We start from the raw sequence: 24,154 nt of genomic DNA, 5'->3' as shown, positions 1-24,154 counted from the left end.
CTTTTCTACCTCCTCTTACACAGATGGCATCCGAGCAAATGCCTGGGGGTGCTCAAAAGTAAACGCCACCCCTGCCTGTAAGGGTCTGCGACAGGAAGAGCCAAGGATAATGTAAGAAACGCATCCAAATGGCCACAGTGCTTCAGTCTCTTAAGAGCAAAGCACAACAAGGGCCACCGCGTTATGGGGCCTGCTTGATGAGACCTGTGAGGGGGCCCTGCCGTCAGAGATGGGGCAATGAGGGATCCCAGAGAAGGGGCCCTGGGATGCAGTGCAGGCTCAGAGACTTCCACTTCAATAAAGGACAGTGGCAAGGATGTTCGGGGCACAGTGGGAGCACAGTCCTGCAGGGATCAAGTCTGACCCTTGAGTCACAAGCGTCACGCAGGGTGAGGCGAAGGCACCACGCCAGCCTCTGAAGCGGGGGATAACCCAGAAGCCCCTGCAGCTGCTGGGCCATGCGTGCTGAGGGGACGGGGCGCTGAGTCTGGACTCTTTTAGTTTTTAGAATATCTGCACATACACAGCGAGATAGCTTGGGGGCGGGGGTGGCTGTGTGTTCACAGACACTTTATACACACAGTATGAGGGAAATTTTATACAAGATTTTCAGTGCACCTGACTGTGACCCAGCATTACATGACACTAGGTGTGGAATTTTCAACTTGTGACAAATTTTGAAGCATTTTTCAGATTTCAAATTTTTGAATAAGGGATGCTCAACCTACCACGGCCTATCAGGGGCCCCACGATGCATCACTGAAAACTGTGCATGTGCACATGCAGCACAGAGGGGACTCGGCTATAGAATTCCATAAATCATAATCTTAAAAAATGAAATATTATGGAGTACGAGGTCAAACCTCCCTCCCCAACATTTTCCCTAGTGAAATGCTATGCTGTTCTTGCATTCACCTGTAACTAAAGCAGTGTTTTAAAATATCAGAAAAAAAAATAGTAGTCATCTGCTTTTAAGTCAAATAAACCATTCTTGCTATTCCACAAATACTACTGATTTTATTTATTTTACTGTCCATCCACAAACAGATTAGCAAGGACTATTTTGTTAACTATGTTTACTGTAAGACTTATCCTGAACCCTTGTCTCAAAATGATACTTCCAAGACTCAGAAAGACCACCCCTGACCATTAAGAGGGAAGCCTGGGCCTTGGAGACCTGGACACTCACCCGAGCAGCTTCCACAATGGCACTTTCAAACTCTCGGTAGGCCTCCCAGATGGCCAGTCCTTTGGTCATGTGCAAACCGACAGATGAGAGAGCCCTTTCAAACACAGAGCGAACCTTCTCAAGGCCACCTTTCTGACCGATCCCACCAACGGAGTACTGACCATACTCCAGCCAAATGTTAGGACCTAAAAATGAGAAGTGTTTAATTAGCTCCAGACGTACAATACCCAATATCAAAACTGACGCATAACAAAAGAAATATGTCCTCATTCATGCAAAACACAAAAAAGGGCCACCATCAACTATTTCAAAATACCTTTCTAAGTACAATCATTAAAAATTTACTGTATAAACAGGACATGCCGAGTGGTACTGTGCAGTTTGATTGTGCTTACAACATTTATTTATTAAAACTGAAAGAACCCGGAAATGGATTTCAACGAAAATAGTTACGAAGCCCAGTCAGTCTTGAGAAGAATTTCAAAGCCTAGAATTTTCAACTTTTGAACCCTAAGAATTCCTAAGTCTTCTAGTTTAAAGTGAAAGACTAAAATTAAAAGCACTAATCCTTTTACTAGAAATCTCTATTTTAAGTCTCCTTCTTAATGGTGTTGGAAAAAAACAACTTGGTTGCCCTGTTTTGTTTTGTTTTTCCACTTTTTTGTTGACCCTTCTTTATCCCCACTCGTGTGCCTTTAAGACCAGACAGATAAATTAAAACTGCATGAATGCATCACTGCTTATACTACACACTTTGCCTATTAGGTTACTTTTTAGGGACCTGAAATAATTTCAGAGGCCTATCCACTAACTTTAAAATAAAAATGCTAAAAGGATGTAGAAGCCAATTTGACAATCACTACATGTTCCCGAGGCTGCTGCTTCACCGGGAGACCTACTTCAAACAATACGGCCACAGCCTGTTAGCCGCCCTGCTCTCGCTCACCAGCAGAGATGCCCACGGGCTACAGAACCAAAATGGAAGTGAGCCAGCTGCCAGATCTGAGGCCGAGGTGCACCGCTACCACGGAGAACCCCACACGGAAACGTCATTGTCACTCAGGCCCCAGTTTGCATCAGGTCCACTCCTGGTGTTGTCCACTCTGTGGGTTTGAACAAATGTTCTGAAGACCCCTGTCTCCCACAGCGACATCACCCATCACCCATCTTTTTACTGTCCCCGTGGTTCTGCCTTTTCCAGAATGTCACCTAGTTGGACTCATAGGATGGAGCCTCCCAACTGGCTTCTCCACTTGGAAAGCTGCACTTCGGTCTCCTCCACATCCTTCTGTGGTGCACAGCTCATTTCTTCTGAGGACTGAACAGTGCGTCAGTACCTGGACATACCCAGCTGTTTACCAGCCCATCCCCTTAAGAACATCGTGGTTGTTTTGAAGCTTTGGCAGTTATGAATAAAGCTGCTATATCCATCCATGTGGCAGCTCTTATGGACTGAAGTTTTCAACCCCTCCGAGCGCACACCAAGGAGCACCAGGCTGGATGGACCAGAACATGTTTAGTTTTAAAGGATACGCCACACCACCCTCCCAATGGCCATACCATTTTGCATTTTTCACCAGCAATAAACCAAAGCAGCATTTGATGCTGCCAGTGTTCCTGGCCCTTCTAACAGGAGCACAGTGGGCTCGTGCTGTTTGAATCTGCATTTCCTGTTGACATAATGTCGAGAGTCTTTTCAAGTGTTCAAAGATGTATCTTCTCTGCTGAAGAATCAATTAAGATCCTTGGACCACTTTTTAAATCAAGTTATTGGTTTTCTTATTGTTAAATTTTCAGAGTTCTTTTATATTTTGAATAATAGTCATTATCAGGTATGTGTTTACTAATATTTTCCCCAGTCTGTGGCCTCTCTTTTTTTTTTTTTTTAAAGAGAGAGAGAGAGAGAATTTTAACATTTATTTTTTACTTTTCGGCAGACACAACATCTTTGTTTGTATGTGGTGCTGAGGATGGAACCTGGGCCGCACGCATGTCAGGCGGGCGCACCACCGCTTGAGCCACATCCCCAGCCCTCTTTTTACTTTCTTGACAATATCTTTCACAGAGCAAAAAATGCTTAATCTGAATAAGATCCAGTTTATCGATTCTTTCTTTTGTGGATCATGACTCTTGTGTTGACTAAAAAGCCGTCACCAAATCCAACGTCATCTTGGGTCATATTTTCCAAGTTATCTTTTTAGGAGTTTTATAATTTCATGCTTTTACAATGAAGTGTGTGATTCATCTTGAGTTAAGTTTTATGAGGGTCTAAGAGCTATATCTAGATTCATTTAGACCATGTGGCGTCCAGTTGTTCTAGGACCACTTGTTGAAAGAACTCTCTCCTTGAGTAGTGGAAAGGAAACAAAGGAAGGGAGGCAGGAGGGTAGGTTCTGGGGACTGAATATGAACCAATTATATTCCATGCATTTAAGTCAAAATGAATCCTAATGTATGCACAACTAACATGAACCAATAAGAACAGAACTATCTTTCTCTACTGTATTACCATTGCTCCTGGCAAAGATCAGTTGACTATATTTATGTGGATCTCTTTCTGAACTCTGTATACTATTCCACTGATCTATTGGCCTATTATTTTGGCAATTCCACACTTTCTTGATTACCACAGAATCATGGAAAATCTTCAAGTAGAGCAGTGACAGTCTTTCAACTTTGTCCTTCCCCTGGCTGTTGGCCATTTTGGGCCTTTTGTCTCTTGATTAAAAACTTTAGAATCAGTACATCAATGTTCGCAAAATCAACTGCTGGGATTCCCTGGGTTTGGGCTGCATCTCTGTAGCCCACTGGGAACAAAGACAGGACAACACTCAGCCTTCCTCTCCATGAGAAGGGATTTCTCTTCATTTATTCGGTTCTTCGGTTTTATCGGTTTTAAATCTTCCTCCTATAGAACTTCTACAAATCCATTAGCCTCATACTTAAGTATTTTATTTTGCAGATGCTAATGTAAATGTTAATACATTTTTAACTTCAAATTCCATTGCTGGTACATGAAAAGCAACTGATTTTTGCATATTGGCCTTGCAGCCTACAGCCCTTCTACAATTGCTTTAGAATAAATGTTCCTAGAGGGGTTTTTTGTCAATTCTTCTGGATTTTTAACATCTTGTCATCTGAAAACAAAGATTATTCACTTCTTCCTTTCCAATCTGTACCCTTTCACTTCCAGGTCTTATCTTGCATTAGTGGACTCCCAGTATAATGCTGAAAAGAGAGCTGGTGACAAGTGATATCCTTGCCTCGTTCCTGAATTAATAATATTTTTTTAAATATTTGTTTTAGGGCTGGAGATGTAGTTCAGTTGGTAGAGTGCTTGCCTGGCATGCAAAAGGTTCTGGGTTCAATCCCCAGCACCACAAAAAAAAGGTAAAAACTAACATATTTTAGTTGTAGATGGACACAATACTTTTATTTTTTTTTTATGTGATGCTGAGGATTGAACCCAGTGCATTACCATGCTAAGTAAGTGCTCAACCACTGAGTCAAAGCTCTAGCCCCAAATTAATAGTATTTTAAACTCGGAAAACCTAATGATACAACGATGCAAGGCAAAAAAAAAAAAAAATCACTAGATTCCAGGCCCCAAAATAGCCACGTAGCCTCTGCCTGAGACTCCTCCAAAGATCAAAGAAACCAATTTTCAAAACCTTTAAAGGGCCAAAGGGCCATAGCCATATCCTATCCAGGGCCCAGACAGCCCTCTCAGCAGCCTAAAAATCACTGGAGGTCAACGGCTGACACCTTCGAATGTCTCAAACAGCTGAAAACTAAGAAGCAGGCAAAAGTGGCTTCTGAATGTTTAAAGCAACTGACACAATTTCCATGTACAAAGCTCCTGAAAATGACGGGACACCTCAGGGTCTCATCTAAAATCACTTCAGAGAGGGAAAGGGGAAGTGTGGTGAGTGACATTAGCCAATGACACTGTGTGCCTGTTCAAATAGATAACAAATCCCATCATCATATACAACCATAATGCACCAATAAAGAATGTAGAAAGAAAAAAAGAAAGAAAGAAAAGAAAATTACTTATGATGCATAATCTAAGAGGCTTATGTATCTGGCTTCCTGGCCCACAACAGGTCTGAATGTGGTGGCGGAAAGGAAGGCACACGGCTATCAGCACTGAGTGACAGGGAATGTCTGACAGCAGCAACAACTGCCAAATCACGAGGGACGACAACCATCAGAGTCTGGAGAGGGCCATCGACTGCAGACAAAGACAAGCAGTGCTGTTAACGGCGACTCTGAGACATCCAGAGAGTGGACAAGGCCGCAGGGAACATGGGCACATCAAACATGCACTCTACCAGGGAGTCTAAGAGGACCTGTGGGCAACCTGGAGGCAGAGGCTCAAGGACAACTTCTAAAAGCACATTTAGTATGACTATATTCAGGAGGTACCTACTATTTTCATAAGATGATAAAAAGTAGAAAATTATAGATTCTTCTAGGTTTGTTAAAAAAAATCTCCAGCCCAGGGCAGTCTATTTCTATCACTGCTTCTCACAGGGGGGATGCCCACAGAAACGAGACAAAATAATCAGAACAGGAAGAAGGATTTTTAATTAAAAGAGGGACTATTTTTAAATGCTTTTATATATATATATATATATATATATATATATATATATTTAGTTGTTGATGGGCCTTTATTTTACTTATTTATTCATTTATATGCAGTGCTGAGAATTGAACCCAGTGCCTCACACATGCTAGGCAAGTGCTCCACCACTGAGCCACCACCCAGCACCTTTGAATGCTTTTTAAATGCATTTTGTCCAAATATTGTCTGATGTGGTCCTTAACACATGCACGTCAAATACCAAAGACAATTATAAAATAAATAAGGGAGGGTATAAGCTCTCAGAGAGAGAAAGGCTTCTGCTAAAATGTCCACCCATCTTTAGCAAATGGGTTAAACATATACATATTGGAATGGGAAACAGAGACCAGGGTAAAGTTTAATTATATAGAAAAATTTGTCATAGTACTGGGATAAAGAAATCAAGAGTCCAAAAAAAAAAAGTTACCTAAAAAAAAAAAAAAAAGAAAGAAAGAAATCAAGAGTCTCTATGGAGACGGAGTGACTCTGTACCTGGACACATGATGAAATATGACAGAACTACAAACACATTGTACCAAAGTCAAATTTCCTGGTTTCGGGTCGGCGCTGTAGATATGAGATTGGGGAAACCAGATGGAGTGCCCGCACAGGCCATCTCTATGATGCAACTTCCTATGAATCTATATTCACTCCAAAAAGATTTTTTAATGTTTTAACATTTTTTAAAAAGGTGTTTTGTCCAAAACCTCCGAAAAGCTACTTAATGTGTAAAAGATAACCTTAACCCTGCAGATAAATGCTGAGTGTTAAGCTTATTTACTCTCCTATAAACATTTCTTCTGCCCTTGTTTTAAAACCAAATATCCTCATCTGAACACCGAAGACAGGGACAAGGAAAACTGAACTGAGATCTTCTCCTTGCTAGACAGTCTCTCCTTCCCAGGTAGCAACGTGTCATGACACAACCCAGGACAAACGACAGCGCCCGGGAACTCACAGATGTAGTCCTTCACGGCTTTCTCAAAGAGCTCATAGACGTGCTCACGGTCCAGGCCGTCCAGGGCCATGCTGATCTCGTCATGCAGCCACTCCAACCAGAGTTCTAGGAGACAACACAGCGCCGCATTACCACCTCCACCAAGGACGGCTGGGAGGGGACTTTATTCAGGGACAAACATCTTATCCACTTTAATTACACAACCTGAATCACCTCACAGGCGTTCAATTCTTTAAAAAAAAAAATGTTTTTGAACTTTTATTTATGTTTTATTTTGAGACAGGGTCTACTTAAGTTGCCCAGGCTGCCCTCAAATTTGCAGTCTTTCTACCTCAGCTTCCTAAATTGCAGGGATTAGAGGCATATGCATGGCACACAGCCAGAAATTCAATTCTTAAAAGCTGAACCAAGCACACCGGTTTTATTCTTTCAAATAAGATAGTCATCAAGGTCATAACTGGCTGTGCAGTGGTGCATGCCTACAATCCCAGTGGCTCGGGAGGCTGAGGCAAGAGGATTGAGTTCAAAGTCAGCCTCAGTAACAGCAAGGTGCTAGGCAACTCAGTGAGACTCTGTCTTTAAATAAAATACAAATAGGACTGGGGATGTGGCTCAGGGGTCAGTGCCCCTGAGTTCAATCCTTGGTCCCCGCCCCCCTCAAAAAAATCATAACTGCCCATACCTGTTGGGCATTTTGTATTTTGCAAAATACACACACACACACACACACACACACACACATACACACACACACATATGTATTTTCTCATTCAATCTTCATCTCAATCCTATAAAGTAGGTGACAGTAATATTAATAATAATGGCACTACCTAGTGATGTACGACCATGGGTTAAGTAGTGAACACAGACTGGCTCATCTTGTGTTACATGCTGCAAGATGGAAACTACTGCTACCCTCCCTCTACTGCAAGTAAAGGGAGACTTAAACTGAGTGCGAGGTTGTTCAAGTGATTTGCTCAGATCTCATAAGGAAGGCCTCTGGGCATCCACACCCAACATCCACACTGCAACAGGAAGACAGGGACAGAGCTAGATCTTGGACCAGGGCTTTCTGACTTCTGCCCAAATGAGCACTTATGAATGTTCATGAAGAGTTAACTCCAAAGTGGCTCAGCGCAACCATGTTTCTAATAAACCAATATGCAGAAATCACCTACACCCACAACTACGGTGAACAGTTAAGTATGACACATTTGCATGAAAAACCATAAAAGCTGAATTACATTTATAATTTCTGGTTCTTAGAGAATAGGTTAAACACATACATACTGGAATGGGAAAGAGACCAGGGTAAAGTTCAATCACATAGAAAAACTGTATCACAATATTGGGATATATAAATCGAGATTCAAAATGTGAATCTGCAGTGTGTGATCACACCATGTTTTACAAAAACTACAAGACAACCAGCCAAAACTAGCCGACCCTGAGGGCGGGCTTTCTTCCATTCACTGTGCGACAGTGCCAAGCTTCCTGTAAGGAGCACGTCCCACTTTCAGCACTAACAGCAGTCCCGGGCTCTCCCTGCTCCAGAGCAGCCCCCCGCCCCACAGCAGCCTACCTTCAGTCAGGGGAAAGATCTCGCTCATCTTCTCGCGGGCCACCCTCACTTTGGAAAGTTCCCCCTCCAGGCGCAGCAGCCTGATGAGGTCCACATGGCAGTTGTAGTCATACACGTTGATGGACAGCTAGAAGGAAAAGTGACCAGCTGAAACTCAAAGTGCTCCCCTCAGGACAAAAGCTTGTCTCCACATGGGTACCCGAAGCCAAATACACGTGCCCTCGGAAGACAGGACAAAACAGGAGAGGCACTTCTGTAACCAACACAGCCCTCCCATTCTGAGAAGACCCGGGGCTGGGCTCAGTGAGAGCGCTTGCCTGGCATGTGGGAGGCTCTGGTTCCATCCTCAGCACCACATAAAAATAAATTAATAGAAAAAAGGTCAGTGTCCATCTACAACTAAAAATTTTTTAAAAAAGGAAGACACTTGGGTTCTTGCTGAGATAAAGGAGACATTCTAATGAAACAAACAAAAGTGTATATCCTTAGGCAAGTAACTAACTTCCCTAAGCCTCCATTTCCTCATCTATAAAATGGGTATACTGTTAGATTTTAGCTCAGAAGCCTCTTTTGGGGATTTAAAAAGGCAATTTAGCACATGCCAACTGCATTATAAGGTCTCTTTTATTTTACTAAACAACAACAAAAAAAAGATGAAAATTCCTGTTAAAGAAATAAGAATGACAAGAGGCTGGTGTGGAGATCCACCTTGGTCATTTTGCCCCACCAACCCTAGCAGACAAAGACATTAAGGCAGAGGGCAAGCATACTGTGGCAGCCATTCACGCCTGGCCTGTTTCTCAACTCATATCAGACATGTTAATAGTTTGTGAGAGGCCAGCTACACTCAGGTTGGCCACCAACCACCTTTATCTGGCTTAGCATATAAACACCTTCCTCCTGCCTTGGGGTACGGGGATCCAACTACCAAGAAACCCTTCTGTCCGTAAGTTCCCAATAAACTGCACTTGATGCCACCCTGGATCTGTGTGGCTCTTTCTTCAGCATCCCGGCCCCTTCCGCCTTGAGCTGCCAGTTCCCACACACCAGGACTGGGTTTGTCCAAAAAGCTGCTATCTGTTGAAGCCGAGTGACAGGTTCGAGTGACAGGTACGTGAGGATCTATTTTCACATTTGAAACTTTTCAAAAGTTTAAACAAAACTTTTTAAAGCTAGCATACATCCGAGACAAAGGAAAGATGTAAACAAACTTTTTAGCAGACCTAACCTTAAAGAGCAGCCAATGAGGGTCTTCAAACAGGAAGGAAATGGGAAAAGAAGGAACCTGGAGCTCAGAAGGGAAGGAGGAACAGAAACAGGAGAGCACAAAGGTGCCTGGGTCCTCCGGGAGTCTTGTGACTGGTATGTGAGGAGACAAATTAACTAGTTAGTAAGTAACAGACACAGGAGGGGTGACTCCCACACCTCACCGAAGTCCACACTACACAAGGCAGTCGGAACCGTGCGTGTTCCAACCAAGCACCCATTGAGAAAACCAACAAACACATCAAAATCACTGTAACTGAATCAATACGGTATTCTAAGAACATTCCTATGTTGGTTACAGGAAGAAAAGAAACAAGAATGAGACCCAGAAGAAGCAAACAGGAAATTTTAAAAGTAGGTTTTAAAGCTAGCATATCAATAAACTAATCATCCATACACATTAATTAAAGGGCAGAAAATGATCAGATGCCATGGTACATGCCTAAATTCCCAAGGACTCAAGAGGCTGAGGCAGGAAGATCTCCATGTCTGGGGCCAGCCTCAGCAACTTAGTGAGACCCTTTCTCAAAAAGTTCTGGGGATGGGCTCAACAGTAGAGCACCCGTGGGTTTAATCCCCAGTACCATTAGGGAAAAAAGACTTCGGACCCCCCTCCCCCCCAAAAAAAAGAGAGACAAAAAGGGATAGTACATAATGATAAAAGGAACAACATAGTTTTCTATCAAGCTACCAGGAAGACACCAATCCTAAATGTGTATGTAACAAATACTAACAACTTAAAATACAAGAAGTCAAACTGGTGCAGCCCAAAGAGGAGACACAGTCACAATTTCATCTGAGGACTTTTCAACACCCCTCCAGCAACTACCAGACAGAAAATCAGCAGGAAGACTCAAGAACTCCACACCATCAAGCAACATATAAATACACCTAAAATGAGGAACATGTAGAAACTTTAAAAACATCATTTACATTCACTCCCATGGATTTAAATGGAAAACATAAAATTATAAAATCTGCAGAAAGAATACAGAAGAAAACCTTTTGACCTACAGCCAAGCAGAGTTCCTAGACTTGACGTCAAACGCATAATGCATGAAAGGATGAACTGATAAACTGGCCCTCTTCAAAATCAAAACTTCTCCTCTGTAAAAAGGCATCCTTAAAAGGAGGAAGACGAGCTACAGAAGGGAAATAGATGCAAATGAACTAAGAATATCTATAGCTATAACTCTGAACTCAACAGTTTAGAAACAAACTTTTAGCATTGCAATTAGAAAACAGGCAAAACAGCATTTCACCAAAGAGGCCGTGCAGAGAGCAAATAAGCACACCGAGCGCCAGGGCATGACAGCACAGCCACCAGGCAAGGCAGCCGCAAGAGTGGCTAATACACAGGGACAACACCAAATGCCAGCAAAGACAACAAAAAACCTGCTCATAACCTCACACACTGCTTGTAAAATAAAATAGGCAAAGGGTTTAGCAGCTCCTGTGAAACTCAAAGGAGAACTCCAAGCACACTCTTGGCTATTTCCCAGGGAAATAAAAAGCACGCTCACACCAACACCCGCACACAAATAAAATAAAAGGTACTGTGCCATGACAACTAAAAAAACCTAAAAAACTAAAAATATATTTTTTTTAAAAAAAAAAAATCCAAACCAGAAACAACTGGGCATCTTTCAAAGGTGGCTGCTGAGCCAGCTGTGGTCCATCTGCATCCTGGAACATCCTCAGTCATAGAGGGAACAAGCTAGTGACACACACGACTCTGAGGAATCAGGAGGGAATCCTGCTGGGTGAAAAAAGCTAATCCCAAAGGTCACGCGCTGCTCTGATTCTGTGTGCATAACACTCTTGAAATGGTAAGGTGGGTCTGCATGAGAGGCAACCACTGTGACTTCCATGCAAGCAGGTTTGACAGAAAAAATATGATGATCTCAATGCAAAAAAGACATTTGATAAAAATGCCCATTCATGATTAAAATGTTTAAATGACAAACCAGAAACAGAAAAGTACCTCCTTAATCTGTCAAAATATTTTCAAAAATCTACAATAAATATAACTAATGAAGAAACATTAGAAGAAATTATTTTAAAAACAACAAAGATACCAGTATCACCATTTATTCAACCCTAGCTAGAGGTCTGGAGGCTCAAACAAATGATGAAGAAAAATTAATCACAAAAGAGAGAAAAGGATAAGAATTATACATGATATGACTGAAGAATAAACTGAAGTCAATCTACGAATAAACCATTCGAAATTATAAATATGATTAGCACCGTGACATTGAGAGCAATGTATAAAAATCAATTACACATAAAGACAAATATGTCTGATCCCACTTATATGAGTGTCTAATGAAGCCAAACTCATAGAAACAGGACAGGGTGGTGTTCCCAGGAGCGGAGGGAGGGAAAGAGGGCGTAGCTGCTTAATGAGTATTGGGCTAGAGATCTGTAAGATGAAAAACCTCTGGAAATCTGTTTTTCAACATGAATATATTTAACACAATCAAATTGTACCTTATAAAATGTTTGTTTTCTACTACAATAAAATAATCAATCACACTCGTATAAACCAGCAAGTTTTAAAATATAATTTGAAATAGCTTATTACAAAGCACCTAGCTCTACATCTAATGAGAGATGTCCGAGATCCACTGAGATGTCTGAGTGTTTTTAGATCTTATTGAAAAATACCATTATAAAGACCTAGATAAATGAAGTTATACACCATTCCTGGATTCAAGAATCAATATAGCAACTTATGGTAAATAATCCATAAATTTAACACAATGCAAATAAATAGCCCAACAGACCTTGGCACATATATCTAAAATTATGTGGGAAAAACAAAACACATCTCAAGAAAAAAATCAGGTAAGAGGATACCTTATATGAGGTAGTGAGTCTCAGCTACAAGAAGTTAGACTGGAACTGCACAAGATAAACGACCCACTGAAGAGCAGCAAGAGCCCAGAAACAGACTTATACAGACAAATAACACACAACAGAGGTGACCATTTGTATCTGCTGAGGTGCATCCAGAACCCACAACACTGACCCCAGTGTGAAAAAGAGGAGTTAGAGAAACACTTACATGTGAGGGGACACTGATAATATAATTATCAGATAATAATAATATTATTATCTGATAACTATATTGTCAGGTAATATTCAAGAAGGTATCAATAAAGAAGAATCAGTAATAGATAAGAACATGGTCAATAATTTTAAAAATCTGAGACTTGAGGCAATGGTGTTCTGCTCAGGATTCACAAGTCCTGACAAGCTCAACCCATCCCATGACCACGTGATGAAAAGAGTGAAAAGGCTCTGGCCCAGGCGAGGACACAAGTGATCCAGGCCACAGGTCCTCAGCTTCCTCGCCTGTGCCATGAAGGAGCAGAGTCCAGCTCTGGTTCTTACGGGTCTTACCAAGTGTCAAGAGTGTCACACAAAATCCAGCGGTGTGAAGCTGGTAAAGATATGCTTTCCCCACTATCAGCCCTGTCACGGCACCTGGGCCTAAATGGGCTTTTGAAGGGGAACAGGAGGGGACAGTGCTTACTAGTCAGTGTCAGGAATGTCTGCAATCGTGCCCCTCACATCAGTACCATGAGCAGGCTGGCAGAAGAAAGGTCACTAGAGAAACTAGCTTTACAGTGGCTTTTGTCTGAACAACTTACTTTTAGGCCAAACTGAGGACACTGCCTATAGGGAAAGGGAGAAGTATTCTGGAAGTATGTGTGTTAATGTCTATTGAAATGCACTTACAAGAAACACCTTCTCTTAGTTCAATCAATACTAACAAAAGAGTGCACATGCTGGTCTATTCCAGGCTCAGAACATCATTAAAGGCATGAGATGCTTTAAAAAAAGAAGAGCTTAGCCAATCAATGCACAAAATAATCTGCTGATTTCCAGCTCCCACCAGTGGGAAAAGATGCCACGCCCAACTGCACCTAGAAGGGGGGAGGGGGAGGAGAGGCCTGGTAGAAAAGACAGGACTAGTGCAACACCTACTAGGTGCCCAACTGTGTCAGAGCCTTAGAGGCACTGTGTCACTCAAGCTCCCACACCACCCTGTAAGGAAGATAAAATATTCATTCACTTTACCAACTAGGACACTCACAGCAGGTTCAGACAGCGGAAACAGTGTGTCCAACTGGCCTTCCCACTCCTGCAGGGAAGGCCTGGATTCACAGATGGTTGCGAAGCCTTATCTTTGTCCTTCACCAGGCTGCTCAGACAAATCCACCTAAGGCACCATGAGATGCCATTTTTAGTTTGCGCACAGACACGAATAATGGGAAACCTGTGCCTTTGTCAGTGGACAGATATATTTCAAGAGACAGCTTTCACAAAGCACAGCCAGGGGCGAGAAGCAGGACTCACCAACACTACAGGGCTGGTCTGTAGTTTTTCAGAGCTTTATTTGGAAGTTATTGATTAGGCTTCACCCTCAGGGCAGTGACAGCTGGACTGGAGGCTCCAGGAGGGCACAGGATTAGGATAAAGTGGGAGGGGGTTGAGAAACATTGGAAAAGTCCATTTCTAAACCCCAGCACAAGAGGATTAGGTCCAAGACTAATTCACCATCACTTGCTACATCCCATCTTGTGTGGTCACTTCTGAACCCCTTGCCATGAGAGCTGAGGTGGGGCAGGAACCACAGGGCACCAGTAGCCAAGAGACCTCTGCTCTCACCCATCCTCCTTCCTGTAGCTTCACCAAGGACTTCTCTGGTTCCAACTTCCCCTTCCTTCTGAAACAAGTGATCCTATTTCTCCACCTCACAGAAAGGCAATTATTTCAGTAAGGACAGGGACACAGTCAGTCTGTCACCCCATGTCACTGTATTTGATGAATGAATAAAACCAAATGTGCTTCACCGTGCTTATTTACCAAAAAAAAAAAAAAAAAAAGTAGAGGCCATAGCCACATGCCTGCCCCAGCTGGTTCCTTTAATAATCAGATGAGATGACAAGTGGGACCAACTATAACAATGGATGTCACTATTGCATAACTTAACAAAAGATTCACTGCCTCTCACCCAGCAAGGTGAAGTGAGTAGCCTAGGTTAGTCTCAACTACACACCACTGAATGAAGGCACACCCAGTGTGGCATTTGGTCCTCAGGTCCTTTAAAGATTTCAAATCCCGTTATGAGTGACTTTAATCAAATCATCTCATCATTTGTTACGTTATTTCTTCATCTGCAAAATGAGAATGAGCTCTAATCTCTTTGGGTTCAACATCTCCAAACCTGCTCTTGCCTCTCATCCCTGTCCTGTGACTCCAGAAGTACAATACATTTTGGGCTTCTTGGCTCTCTGGCTCCCGGTTGGGTTTGCCTTGCAGGAGAGACCAGCAGAGGTTTCGAAGGAGGAAAACAGGGAATTTATGGCATTTCTACCCCGACCAAGGCATCGACAGCTCTCAAGGTGCCCTCTCCACTCAAGTACTTGGGTAACCAATCATTCCCTTCACCTCTTCAAGCCTGAAAAAGGGGAGAGGTCCTCCTGCTACCAGGCTTAGTGTACCGAGCCTTCACTCCGGGTTCCCCTGCCCACTCCTTCATCAGCACAGTCGTCCCTTTATTGCTCTCAAATCAAGCTAATTTCTCCCAGGATCCAGGATTACACCGGAGAATTCACCACCTTGCAAGGTCACAGGTCAGAAACCACCCTGCTGCTCGGTACCAAGTGACCACTACACAATGCAGAGCTTAAGGAACTGGCCCCAGGACGCGCAGGCATGGAGGGGCCTTGGGCTTTCCCTTCCTACTATGACCTCGGTCGCTATTTCTCCTCCGACACCGTACTTCGTCCCCGTCGTTGATCCCACGGGGAAATCCACCTCTTAGGAACTAGCTTTATTTCGACTGTCGAGCCCGGGGCAACCGCGTGGCAGAGACTCCGAGTTCGGGTCGTCTTAAGAGCCCAAGCAAAGCGTGCAGGAGGCGCTGCCCCCAGCCAGACTCCCGAGCCCCCGTCCGATCCCGTAAACCCGGGCTGACCCCACTCCTCATCGGGTGCTGCCGAGGACTCGGTGGGATCGTGTGGCCAAGCACCGGACACGCTCCAAGCCCGAGCCACACGCGCCTCGGTGGCCGGCAGCGGTTTCGCGGCCTTGGCGGGTTTTACTGCAGCCTCAGGACCAAGGAGGCGGGACGGGGCCTGGGGCGGGAGGGGAGCAGCCCACCTGCTCCTCCAGCCGCTCGATCTCCAGCTGGTTCTTCTCCTCCTCCTCGTCGTACTCCCACTCGTAGTCCCCGGCGGAGCTGTCCGTGGAGGAAGCCATGGCGTACTCCTCATCCCCATCGCTCTCGCTCACACCTTCCTCCTGCTGCTCCCACCCAGGCCCCATGGTCTTGTACGTCGCAGAGGCTACAGCCCGCGAGAGCACTTTCCGCCTCGTCCTAGCTGCCTTAACTTCATCTGCCTCTCCCTCAGCCTTGGGCCCAGCCGGCGGCTCAGCCTCCGGCTTCGAAGCCGAAGCTGCGGCCGCTGTCGCCATCTTGCGTTTCCAGAGACTCTCGGGTCTTCCCTCGGCCGCCGAAGACCCGCGGAAATAGAGGCTGCCTAAGGCGTCCGCCTGACTAAAACCCCGCTTTCTTGCCACCGAATGAGAAACTGAGAGCCGTGGATGACAGGAAAATTACTAACTACAGGAAATTCATATTACTTTTATGTATCGCTAAAGGTCCCTGTAAGAAAACAATCGACTAACGCAGCCATGTGTGCCATCACAACCCCGGACAGAAGTTGGGTCTTTGGACAGGAAGTGGAGGTCATAGAGGAAGTTACAGGAGGAGCGTGATGTATGTCGTTAAGGGTTTTACACCATCTTGAGAAGGTCAAAATGATTCTTGGAACAAATGCTTTACTTAATGCCTAGTGAGCCCTGGAGTGTGATTCAGTCCCAGCAACTAAGCCTCAAATGCAGAGAAAAGGTCCAAGTCCTTAGGGAAGGATCGGCTGTCCTATTCATGAGAAAAATCCGTTTTCCAAAGAGATTCCTCTCCTTTATGTAACGCCTGGTACCTAGTAGGCGTTAAATATGTATGTGAATTTTCCGGTTTTATAAGACCATATTCTGCAAGACAATACTAATAAATTACATTAATAAGCATTGCTTTAGAAAATGTTAATTGCCGTGCACTGTCGTATAAATCGTGACTGGTTGCTGTTATTTTATAGGGATATTAAACACATAGACCTTTTCTTTTAATCAACGCATGGTGTTCGTTTTCTACTTAATTAAACTTCCCATTTTTTTTAAGTAGAAAATTGCCTTTATTCCTCATTATCAAACTTAATGGAGAAAGAAGAGCCTTGACACACAGTAGGTACTCGTATTTGCGATGATGGAAGAAAACACTGTCCTTGAATTGGTACAAAAGGGAAGATCGAGGCTTAGCGCACCGACGTCATTCACCTAGGGTCACATAACTAGGAAGGAGCTGAACCCGAATTCTAACCTAGGATTATACAAGTTCAAATCCCAAGCGAACCTAACACTTTGAACGACCTTGGACAAGTTACTAAACAGCTCTGAACTTCAGCTTCCTTCACTGCAAAATAGGGTTAGGAAAGGTGGACTGGGTGATCCTCTGCGCCGCGTTCTGGCGGTGGGTTTTTTGAACGTGGACGTGGGTCCGATGCTACAGCAGCCTGAGAATTCCCATGCAGAATCCAGTGCCCAAGACCAGCCTCCAGCGACTGCACACCTTCGCGTTGCAACCTGTCGGCGCCCTCCCAGAGGCGTGGTCAAGGCGGGGCCAAAACGCAGAGCGGGAGGGCGCAGGCGCAAAGTCGGTGACGTCAGAGCGACTCGCGGGCGAGCCCTCTCGTCGGAGTAGTTCGGGGCCGGCGCAGGCGCAAGCCGGCAAGATGGCGGCGGCTGGAGCAGGCCGTCTGAGGCGAGCGGCATCGGCCCTGCTGCTCCGGAGCCCGCGCCTGCCGGTCCGGGAGCTGTCAGCTCCGGCTCGGCTCTATCATAAGAAGGTATGGGTGGGCGGGCGCTGCGCGGGCCACTAAAGGGACCCGGGCGCCGGACGGGTCACTGGGCCGGGAATGGCGGCCCCGCTCCGGTGCCGCTGCCTGGACGCCCTGTCCCGGCCGCGCAGTGACACTGTCTGCGGCTCCTGTGCGAATAACAGCTGCTGCTGCCCCGGCTGCGTGACTCGGGCGAGCGACGGCCTCTGGCTGCACCCGCTTCCCAGAGGGGAGGGAGAGGTACTGGGTGCCGAGGGGGCGCCGCCGGCCCGACGCGGAGACCGTCCGCGGTGATGCTGCGTAGGGGGCCGTGGCCTCCGAGGGCGTCGGCCGGCGGCCCAGGAGCACGGCGCTTCCCGTCGTTTGTTTGGGGTTAATTTTGGCTTTTCAGTGCGGGGAGGAGGGCTGGGTGCCCCGTTTGCAGCCCCCTGCCTTTCGGGGCGTCAAGTCCCCGTAACCAGAGACCCCCTCGGAAAGGTGCTGCGGAGTCCACGAGGCGCTAGATGCCCCGGGAAGAACGCCTGAGGGTCCTCGGGACCTGCAGTCCAGATCCTTGGTCCAGGGGACAGTGGGGGCGACTAGAAGATGGGGTACTTATTGCCATCTGGCAAGCAACCCTCAAGGTCATCTGAGGATCGGCTGTGCCCGTTTGGAAGGGACATTTGTGCTGGACATTTGCTTTGGCACTTTTGCAAGGACCTCGCTCCTCCCCACCTGGGGGGCGTGTCTCGTTCACATCGCAGGTCGCCAGCTCTGGGCACCAGGGTGCGCTGCGGCCTGCAGGTTCGCCGCCCTGACCTGCCCCGATGGCGCAGTTTTAAATCTACACCAACGGGTTCATTCCTTGATGTTCCAACCAAATCTTTCATTCCCACAGTTATTTCTAGAATTTTAAAATAAGCATTATCCTTTAAGGATGGGTTTTATTTGAACACTGTTTGAGCCCCAATCTGGTGATACAGATGTGCAAAAGTCAAGTGATTATTTGTGGTTGAAAACCCTATGGAACTAAGACATGACTTGATTGATTGATTGATTGATTTTGGCAGTATCTCCTACAGTATTTCTAATCTCTAAAGTTGGAGAGGACATACAAAAAGAGTTTGGGTCACAAATGGCATTGACATGAGTGTTGGCCTTCTTCTTCTTTCAGGTACAGGTTGCTGACATCAAGGTAGACCAGTAGAAGAGCGCCATCATGACTCCTCTCAACCCTGTCATTTCAGGTTGTGGATCATTATGAAAATCCTAGAAATGTGGGGTCCCTTGACAAGACATCAAAAAACGTTGGAACTGGATTGGTGGGTGCGCCAGCGTGTGGTGATGTTATGAAATTACAGGTACCAGCTGATTGGTCTCTGATGGCAATACTAGGAATCCCTTGGCTTACACAGTGTTTCATAGCTGATAAAGCATTTGTACATACAGTGTTTCATTTCATCTCCTTCCTTCCATTGAGATGGGAGGAGTTGATGTTACAAATGATTAGAACAGGGACTTAATCTAGTTCTGCTAGTCAGGTATGCAGACCTTTTCTGAAGTAGGAAACTAATCTCACTTTTCTAATCGCTGTGTTAATTTAAATTCCACCTTCAGCTGAGTGAAGTATATTGTGTGGATTTTGCAGTCCCCAGTGAGGTAATAAGTGCAGTAAACCAAACATCTCCCCATATTGAAAGTAACATGAAGGTAGTGGATTGCAGTTTGGGTACACCATAGCTTTATCCAGTCTCCTTCTTTATAGTGGGTAGACTTGCCAGAGGTCTTCACACCTGTCTTGGAAAACAGAAAAATACTTAGGAGAGAATCTTTAAGTACAATTTCGTGCCCAAGAAAAAAATATTAACCAGAGACCTTGGTTGCAGACTCTCCCACGTTTAAGGAAATAGAGTGCCCAGCACCTGTGAGCAGGTGTCCTCACATAGGACTTCATAGCTTTAAAAAAAGAAAAAAAGAAAGAAAAATGGGCTGGGGTTGCAGGATTGCAAAGAAAACTAGGAGAGAGGGTCTTAGTTTTCCAGGTGACGGGTACCACGGGGCCTGACAGTAGAATGCACTGTGACACATTATACACAAATGGAGCACAGCTTCTCCTTCCTCTGGCTATGCCTGGTGCAGAGTCACACCATAGTGTGGTCATGCCTGTCTGTAGGGGAGTAATGTCTGCAGCATTCCACTATCCTTATCTCTGAGCTCTTTGTAACAAGCAAAGTCACTGACTAATTCCAGCCTAGACAGCAAGCCCAGCTTGTAAGGAAGGTCCCCGTGAACCTTATGAGTACCAGCTCCTGGGTTTCTAGAAGGTGGCTGCCAGATTCACTACGTAATTCTTATCTCTTTTCTAGATTCAAGTGGATGAAAAGGGGAAGATCGTGGACGCCAGGTTTAAAACATTTGGCTGCGGTTCTGCAATCGCCTCCAGCTCGTTAGCCACTGAGTGGGTGAAAGGAAAGACGGTAAAGCTGCTTGCTGACCTGTTAGATCAAATCATGTTCTCTGCAGCCTTGGCTCTCAGAGGTCCAGTGGGTCAAAAAAAGAAGTAAATTTTTTTATTTCTTCAAAATATCCAAAAATTTTTATTTTAGTTTCTCCCTGTCCAGAAGTTGCTTATATTCCTCACATTAATGGACTATTTTGTGAAGTAGTGTTTGGGAGTATTTTGTAGTTGATGATCATTTTTATTTGGGGGTTTGATGGTGTTTTGTTAATTTTGTAGGAAAAAAAAAAAAAGTTCCTCACTGTCCATCTGACAAAATAGAATTGCAAAGAAATCTTTGACTCTGTCAAAGGTCACTGATGTTCTCATAGTTTCTTAGGAGTCTAAGGTCAAGGGGGTGTTGTGAAGTAGTTATTTTCTTGTTTATTTCCTCCCATCCTGTTTTAGGAAGGACTCTGAGAGTCCTTACAAAGATTGGTGAGCTAAACTAGTGTGTGTTAAAAGGGGTTTTAAAGAATCAAGAACACAGCAAGGGTGAGGGCCCAGTGACAAATCGGTGGCTGGTCTGCAGGCCCTCTAAAGGCAAGAAAGGGCCAGACATCTTTTGCATCCTTTTCTCTGTGAAGGGCTGGACTTTCTAAGTCCAGTTGCCATTAAAGCTGCTGTGTCGAAACCAACCAGCAGTGTGCACAAGGGGCCTGGTTCCGGGAGCTGGGTCATGGAGGAGACACTGGACGCGCTGGCCAGCTCCCCAGCAGAGCAGGGCCTGGGCCGCCTGCTCCTGTGCTTCAGGGCCTTCTGGCTGGCAGGCTCCTGTAGGCCAGGAGGGCGCAGGCCAGGTCCATTCTAGTGGGAGATGACTCTAAAGAGGTTGGTCAGGAACTGTCTTCAGGGAAAGGGGAAATGAGACAAGGCAAATGTGATCCGAGGCCCTGGCCTCGAGGGGCTTCCTTTAACTTTGAGATCTTCCCATCTGCATTTCTAGGACTAGCCAGAGACACTGACTGCTGGGGACATCTGGCTTCTCTTTCTGCAGTGGACCTCTCTGTTGTTCTTTTTATTGGGGGGGGGGTGCGGGTACTGGGGGTAGAGGGGTACCAGGGATTGAACTCGGGGGCACTCAACCACTGAGCCCCATCCCTAGCCCTATTTTGTATCCTATTTAGAGTCAGGGTCTCCTCAGTTGTTTAGTGCCTCGCTGTTGCTGAGGCTGGCTTTGAACTCACGATCCTCCTATCTCAGCCTCCCAGCAGCAGGGATGACAGGCGTGCGCTACCACACCCGCCTGCTCTGTTCCTCTTGAGCAGGACCTATCTGCCTCCAGTCTCCCCCAGGGCTCCCGCCCAGGCCACAGGCACCTTCTTCACCTGTCTGGAGGAGATTCTCTATTTCAGGCAGAGCATGAGTCTAACCTGAGCTCTCACCCAAGGACCTGCATAACCAGCATAGAAATGACCTCCTTTTAAAAAAGATGCCTCTGCAGACTTGAGCAGATCCCTCGGAGATGTCTCACGGGGTCTGCTGGCTGTGGGGTCTTGGTGTCTGTGCTCACCAGCCAGCAGCGCAGGTGTGTGTACGTGGACTGGAGAGGCCCCACTGCAGCTCTGGCACGTGAGTGGAGTCTGAGGAGGCCGCAGCCCTGTTCTGAGTAATTAAGCAGAAACTGCCCCCACCAGCCTGTCTTGAGGGCCTTGGAGACCTTCCTTTTTTATTGTCTACCCTCAAAACAGTCACTGAAACTGCTTGTCTTTCCCCCACCTCAGGTGGAAGAGGCCCTGACCATCAAAAACACAGACATCGCCAAGGAGCTCTGCCTTCCCCCCGTGAAGCTGCACTGCTCCAGTGAGTCTGCTCTCCACTGCACAGCAGGGACGCGTGGCACTCATTTCAACTCGCGTTTGAGACAGAGTCCTTGTAGGTCATGGAGTCCCTCTATACAGCCGTCAGAGAGTCAGAGCTCACAGTCAGTCTGTGCAGTTCAGAGGGTCGAGCCGGGTCCCTCAGCCGGGCCCTGAGTCCCGAAGGAGGTGCTGTGCGCTGGGAGCCGTGCCAGGCACTCGCTGGGCATCGTTCCAAGCCTACCCCTCAGGTGGAGCTACCCATGTCACACAGCTAGTAAGTGGGAGAACCACGATTCAAGCCCAGTCCTTGATCACTGTGCTGTCCCCATCATATGGTAGCAATAGGACCAACGGAGGAGAAAACTCAGCTGTAAGCCACATCCTGTGCCTTGCGTGTCTCGTCCCTTCCCTTCAAGCGCCCACCCCGTCAGGTCTGCATCTGGCTGTGTGGAGGGACTTAAGCCCAGCTGGGCCACGTCCCCTCCACTGTCCTGAGAGAAAGCCACACGCCTTCAGGTTGACACTTGGCTTTCCAGTTCAGTTGCTAGGTCAGATCCAGTGCTTGTCCCGTCCTGTCCTGACTTCCTCAGGAAGGAGGGAATGAGGAGCAGTGAGTGGCCCTAACGCACTATCAAGGTTTCTGACCAAAGCAGTTAAAACTTAGCAGAGAGCCGCTGCCTGGGCCAGGTGCTGGGGGGCTGGGGGTAGCGGGGGCAGGAAGTCTGCTGAGAGCCGGGTTCTTCCCACACTCACAGAGAAGGTCGTTACTTGTAAACATTCACGGCCTCAGCGAGACTCAGCCTGTTTTTTTAAGTTGTCTATGGACCTTTATTTTTTTATTAATTCACCTACGGTGCTGAGAATCCAACCCAGGGCCTCCCCCGTGCCAGGCAAGTGCACCACCATGAGCCCAGCCCCAGCCCGCCCTCGGCCTTTTGTTTGGCCTTTTAGCTACCAAGACCCTCAGCCGTGCTCTGCTGTCACTGTCGCATCCTCCCCGTGTCTTTTAATATCAGTTCTTGAATGAAGGCTTTCAAACTCGGCATCAGAAAAAGGTGACGTACAGGTGCCATACCATCCACAACCCAGCGTGACTTAGTTCATGCCAGCTGGACTTCACCAGCCTCTGCCACGTTTAATCCAGACCTCGTGGGCACAGGCAGAAAGCAGCATGTGTCGTGTCCCTAAGTGTCAGACATGTCAGACACGTCTCCACTGCAGGGAGAGCACGGCTGTCCCAGTGTACAGGAGGAGGTAGACTCCAGTCCCAGGCAAGTCAGCCCCAGCCCGTCTGCAGAGCCCCACGAGGGCCACTGAGTGGGAAGTGACTGGCCACCTACCTGGGTCACTCTGTCTAGCCCCCACCCCTCACCTGTGCCCTTCGGGTCTGTGAACAGGCTCTTCCTTCCATGCCTTGCAGTGCTGGCCGAAGACGCCATCAAGGCCGCCCTGGCTGATTACAAACTGAAACAGGATCCCAAGAAAGGAGAGGCAGAGCAGTGAGCCTCGGTGTCACTCCAGAGACGTCCACCTGCCGCCGTGCACGCACTGGAGACGTCCAGAAGCTTCCTAGGCCGCAGGAAAGCCAAACAGCATTTGCCGTTCACAGTGTGACTGAGGCAAGCAAAATACACCTTTAACCGTTCTGAGTCCTGTGGTTTCTTTCAGCTCGCTCGTGTTGCCTTAGCGCTAAATGTATGCTTTGAACTGTGTGTGGCCGCAGGACCGAGCTCAGCAGCGCAGTCTTAGGTTCTGACGCCTGTGCTGTGCATCAAGACTTAATTGTATCTAAATCTATTTTGGGGACAATTTACCCGTGGAATGCCTTGGTCTGACTGTTTGGTAGAGCCGATCGTACATAAAGCAGATCTGCAGCTATGCAGCCGTGTGTGCACTTAACATGTGTGTGTATATAAAACAAATAAACAATGCAGGACGATGGTTTCTGTGGTGATCCTCGTCTCTTGGACCCTTACCCTGGGCACTGCCCGCAGCCTGGACCACGAGGACGTGCAGCCCTCCCGCCATCGGGGAGTGACGTGGGCTGTGGCAGGTTCTCCTGCAGCCATAGTGCTTTATGAACAGGTGAAAAGAAATGGTAGTTTTCCTTGCTCTGGGCCAGGTGATGGCTCCTGAGTCTTGGCAGTTCCCCCGTGACCTGTTTCTGGTGTCTGGGAAGCAGGGCCAGGTGGGACAGCACTTGCCTGGCTTGCCAGGGCCCTGGTTCCATCGCCGGCACCACCAAAAAAGGGAAATCTGAGAAACGTTGGCTGAGGCA

General features: G+C 46.4%; 2 protein-coding genes across 4 annotated transcripts in view; one reads left to right on the top strand and one right to left on the bottom strand.

The window, feature by feature from the left end:
- Window positions 1–16,158, bottom strand: part of Sart3 (spliceosome associated factor 3, U4/U6 recycling protein) — a 38,636-nt gene extending 22,478 nt beyond the window's left edge. For both annotated transcript variants that reach the window (XM_077108898.1, XM_077108899.1), the window contains exons 1-4: window positions 15,803–16,158; window positions 8,360–8,486; window positions 6,778–6,882; window positions 1,190–1,374 (exon numbers count right to left, since the gene is read on the bottom strand). In XM_077108898.1, the coding sequence (XP_076965013.1) occupies window positions 1,190–1,374; window positions 6,778–6,882; window positions 8,360–8,486; window positions 15,803–16,117 (732 nt within the window). In that variant the 5' untranslated portion in view covers window positions 16,118–16,158. The remainder of the gene's footprint in view (window positions 1–1,189; window positions 1,375–6,777; window positions 6,883–8,359; window positions 8,487–15,802) is intronic.
- Window positions 16,159–17,407: 1,249 nt separating this feature from the next.
- Window positions 17,408–23,817, top strand: Iscu (iron-sulfur cluster assembly enzyme). 2 transcript variants are annotated; one of them, XM_077108896.1, is made up of 5 exons: window positions 17,408–17,607; window positions 18,825–18,938; window positions 19,944–20,054; window positions 21,799–21,949; window positions 23,297–23,817. In XM_077108896.1, exons 1-5 carry the CDS (start codon window positions 17,494–17,496, stop codon window positions 23,377–23,379), a joined length of 573 nt encoding a protein of 190 aa, XP_076965011.1. In that variant the 5' UTR covers window positions 17,408–17,493; the 3' UTR covers window positions 23,380–23,817. The 2 variants fall into 2 exon arrangements, with proteins under 2 accessions (XP_076965011.1, XP_076965012.1); XM_077108897.1 differs by having other exon boundaries at window positions 17,414–17,607; window positions 21,799–21,877.
- The last annotated feature ends 337 nt before the right edge of the window (window positions 23,818–24,154 follow it).

Source organism: Callospermophilus lateralis, chromosome 1 (assembly GCF_048772815.1).
Source record: "Callospermophilus lateralis isolate mCalLat2 chromosome 1, mCalLat2.hap1, whole genome shotgun sequence".
NCBI classification, from domain to species: Eukaryota; Metazoa; Chordata; class Mammalia; order Rodentia; family Sciuridae; genus Callospermophilus; species Callospermophilus lateralis.
The sequence above is the reverse complement of the archived record's forward strand: the minus strand, read 5'-3'. Positions and strand labels throughout refer to the sequence as shown.

Excerpts from the sequence above, each read along its gene's own strand:
- Iscu (XM_077108896.1), top strand. The coding sequence starts at position 17,494 with ATGGCGGCGGCTGGAGCAGGCCGTCTGAGGCGAGCGGCATCGGCCCTG. Across the intron at positions 17,608-18,824 it reads CTCGGCTCTATCATAAGAAG|GTTGTGGATCATTATGAAAA; the intron begins GTATGGGTGGGC and ends CTGTCATTTCAG. Across the intron at positions 21,950-23,296 it reads GCGTTTGAGACAGAGTCCTT|TGCTGGCCGAAGACGCCATC; the intron begins GTAGGTCATGGA and ends CATGCCTTGCAG.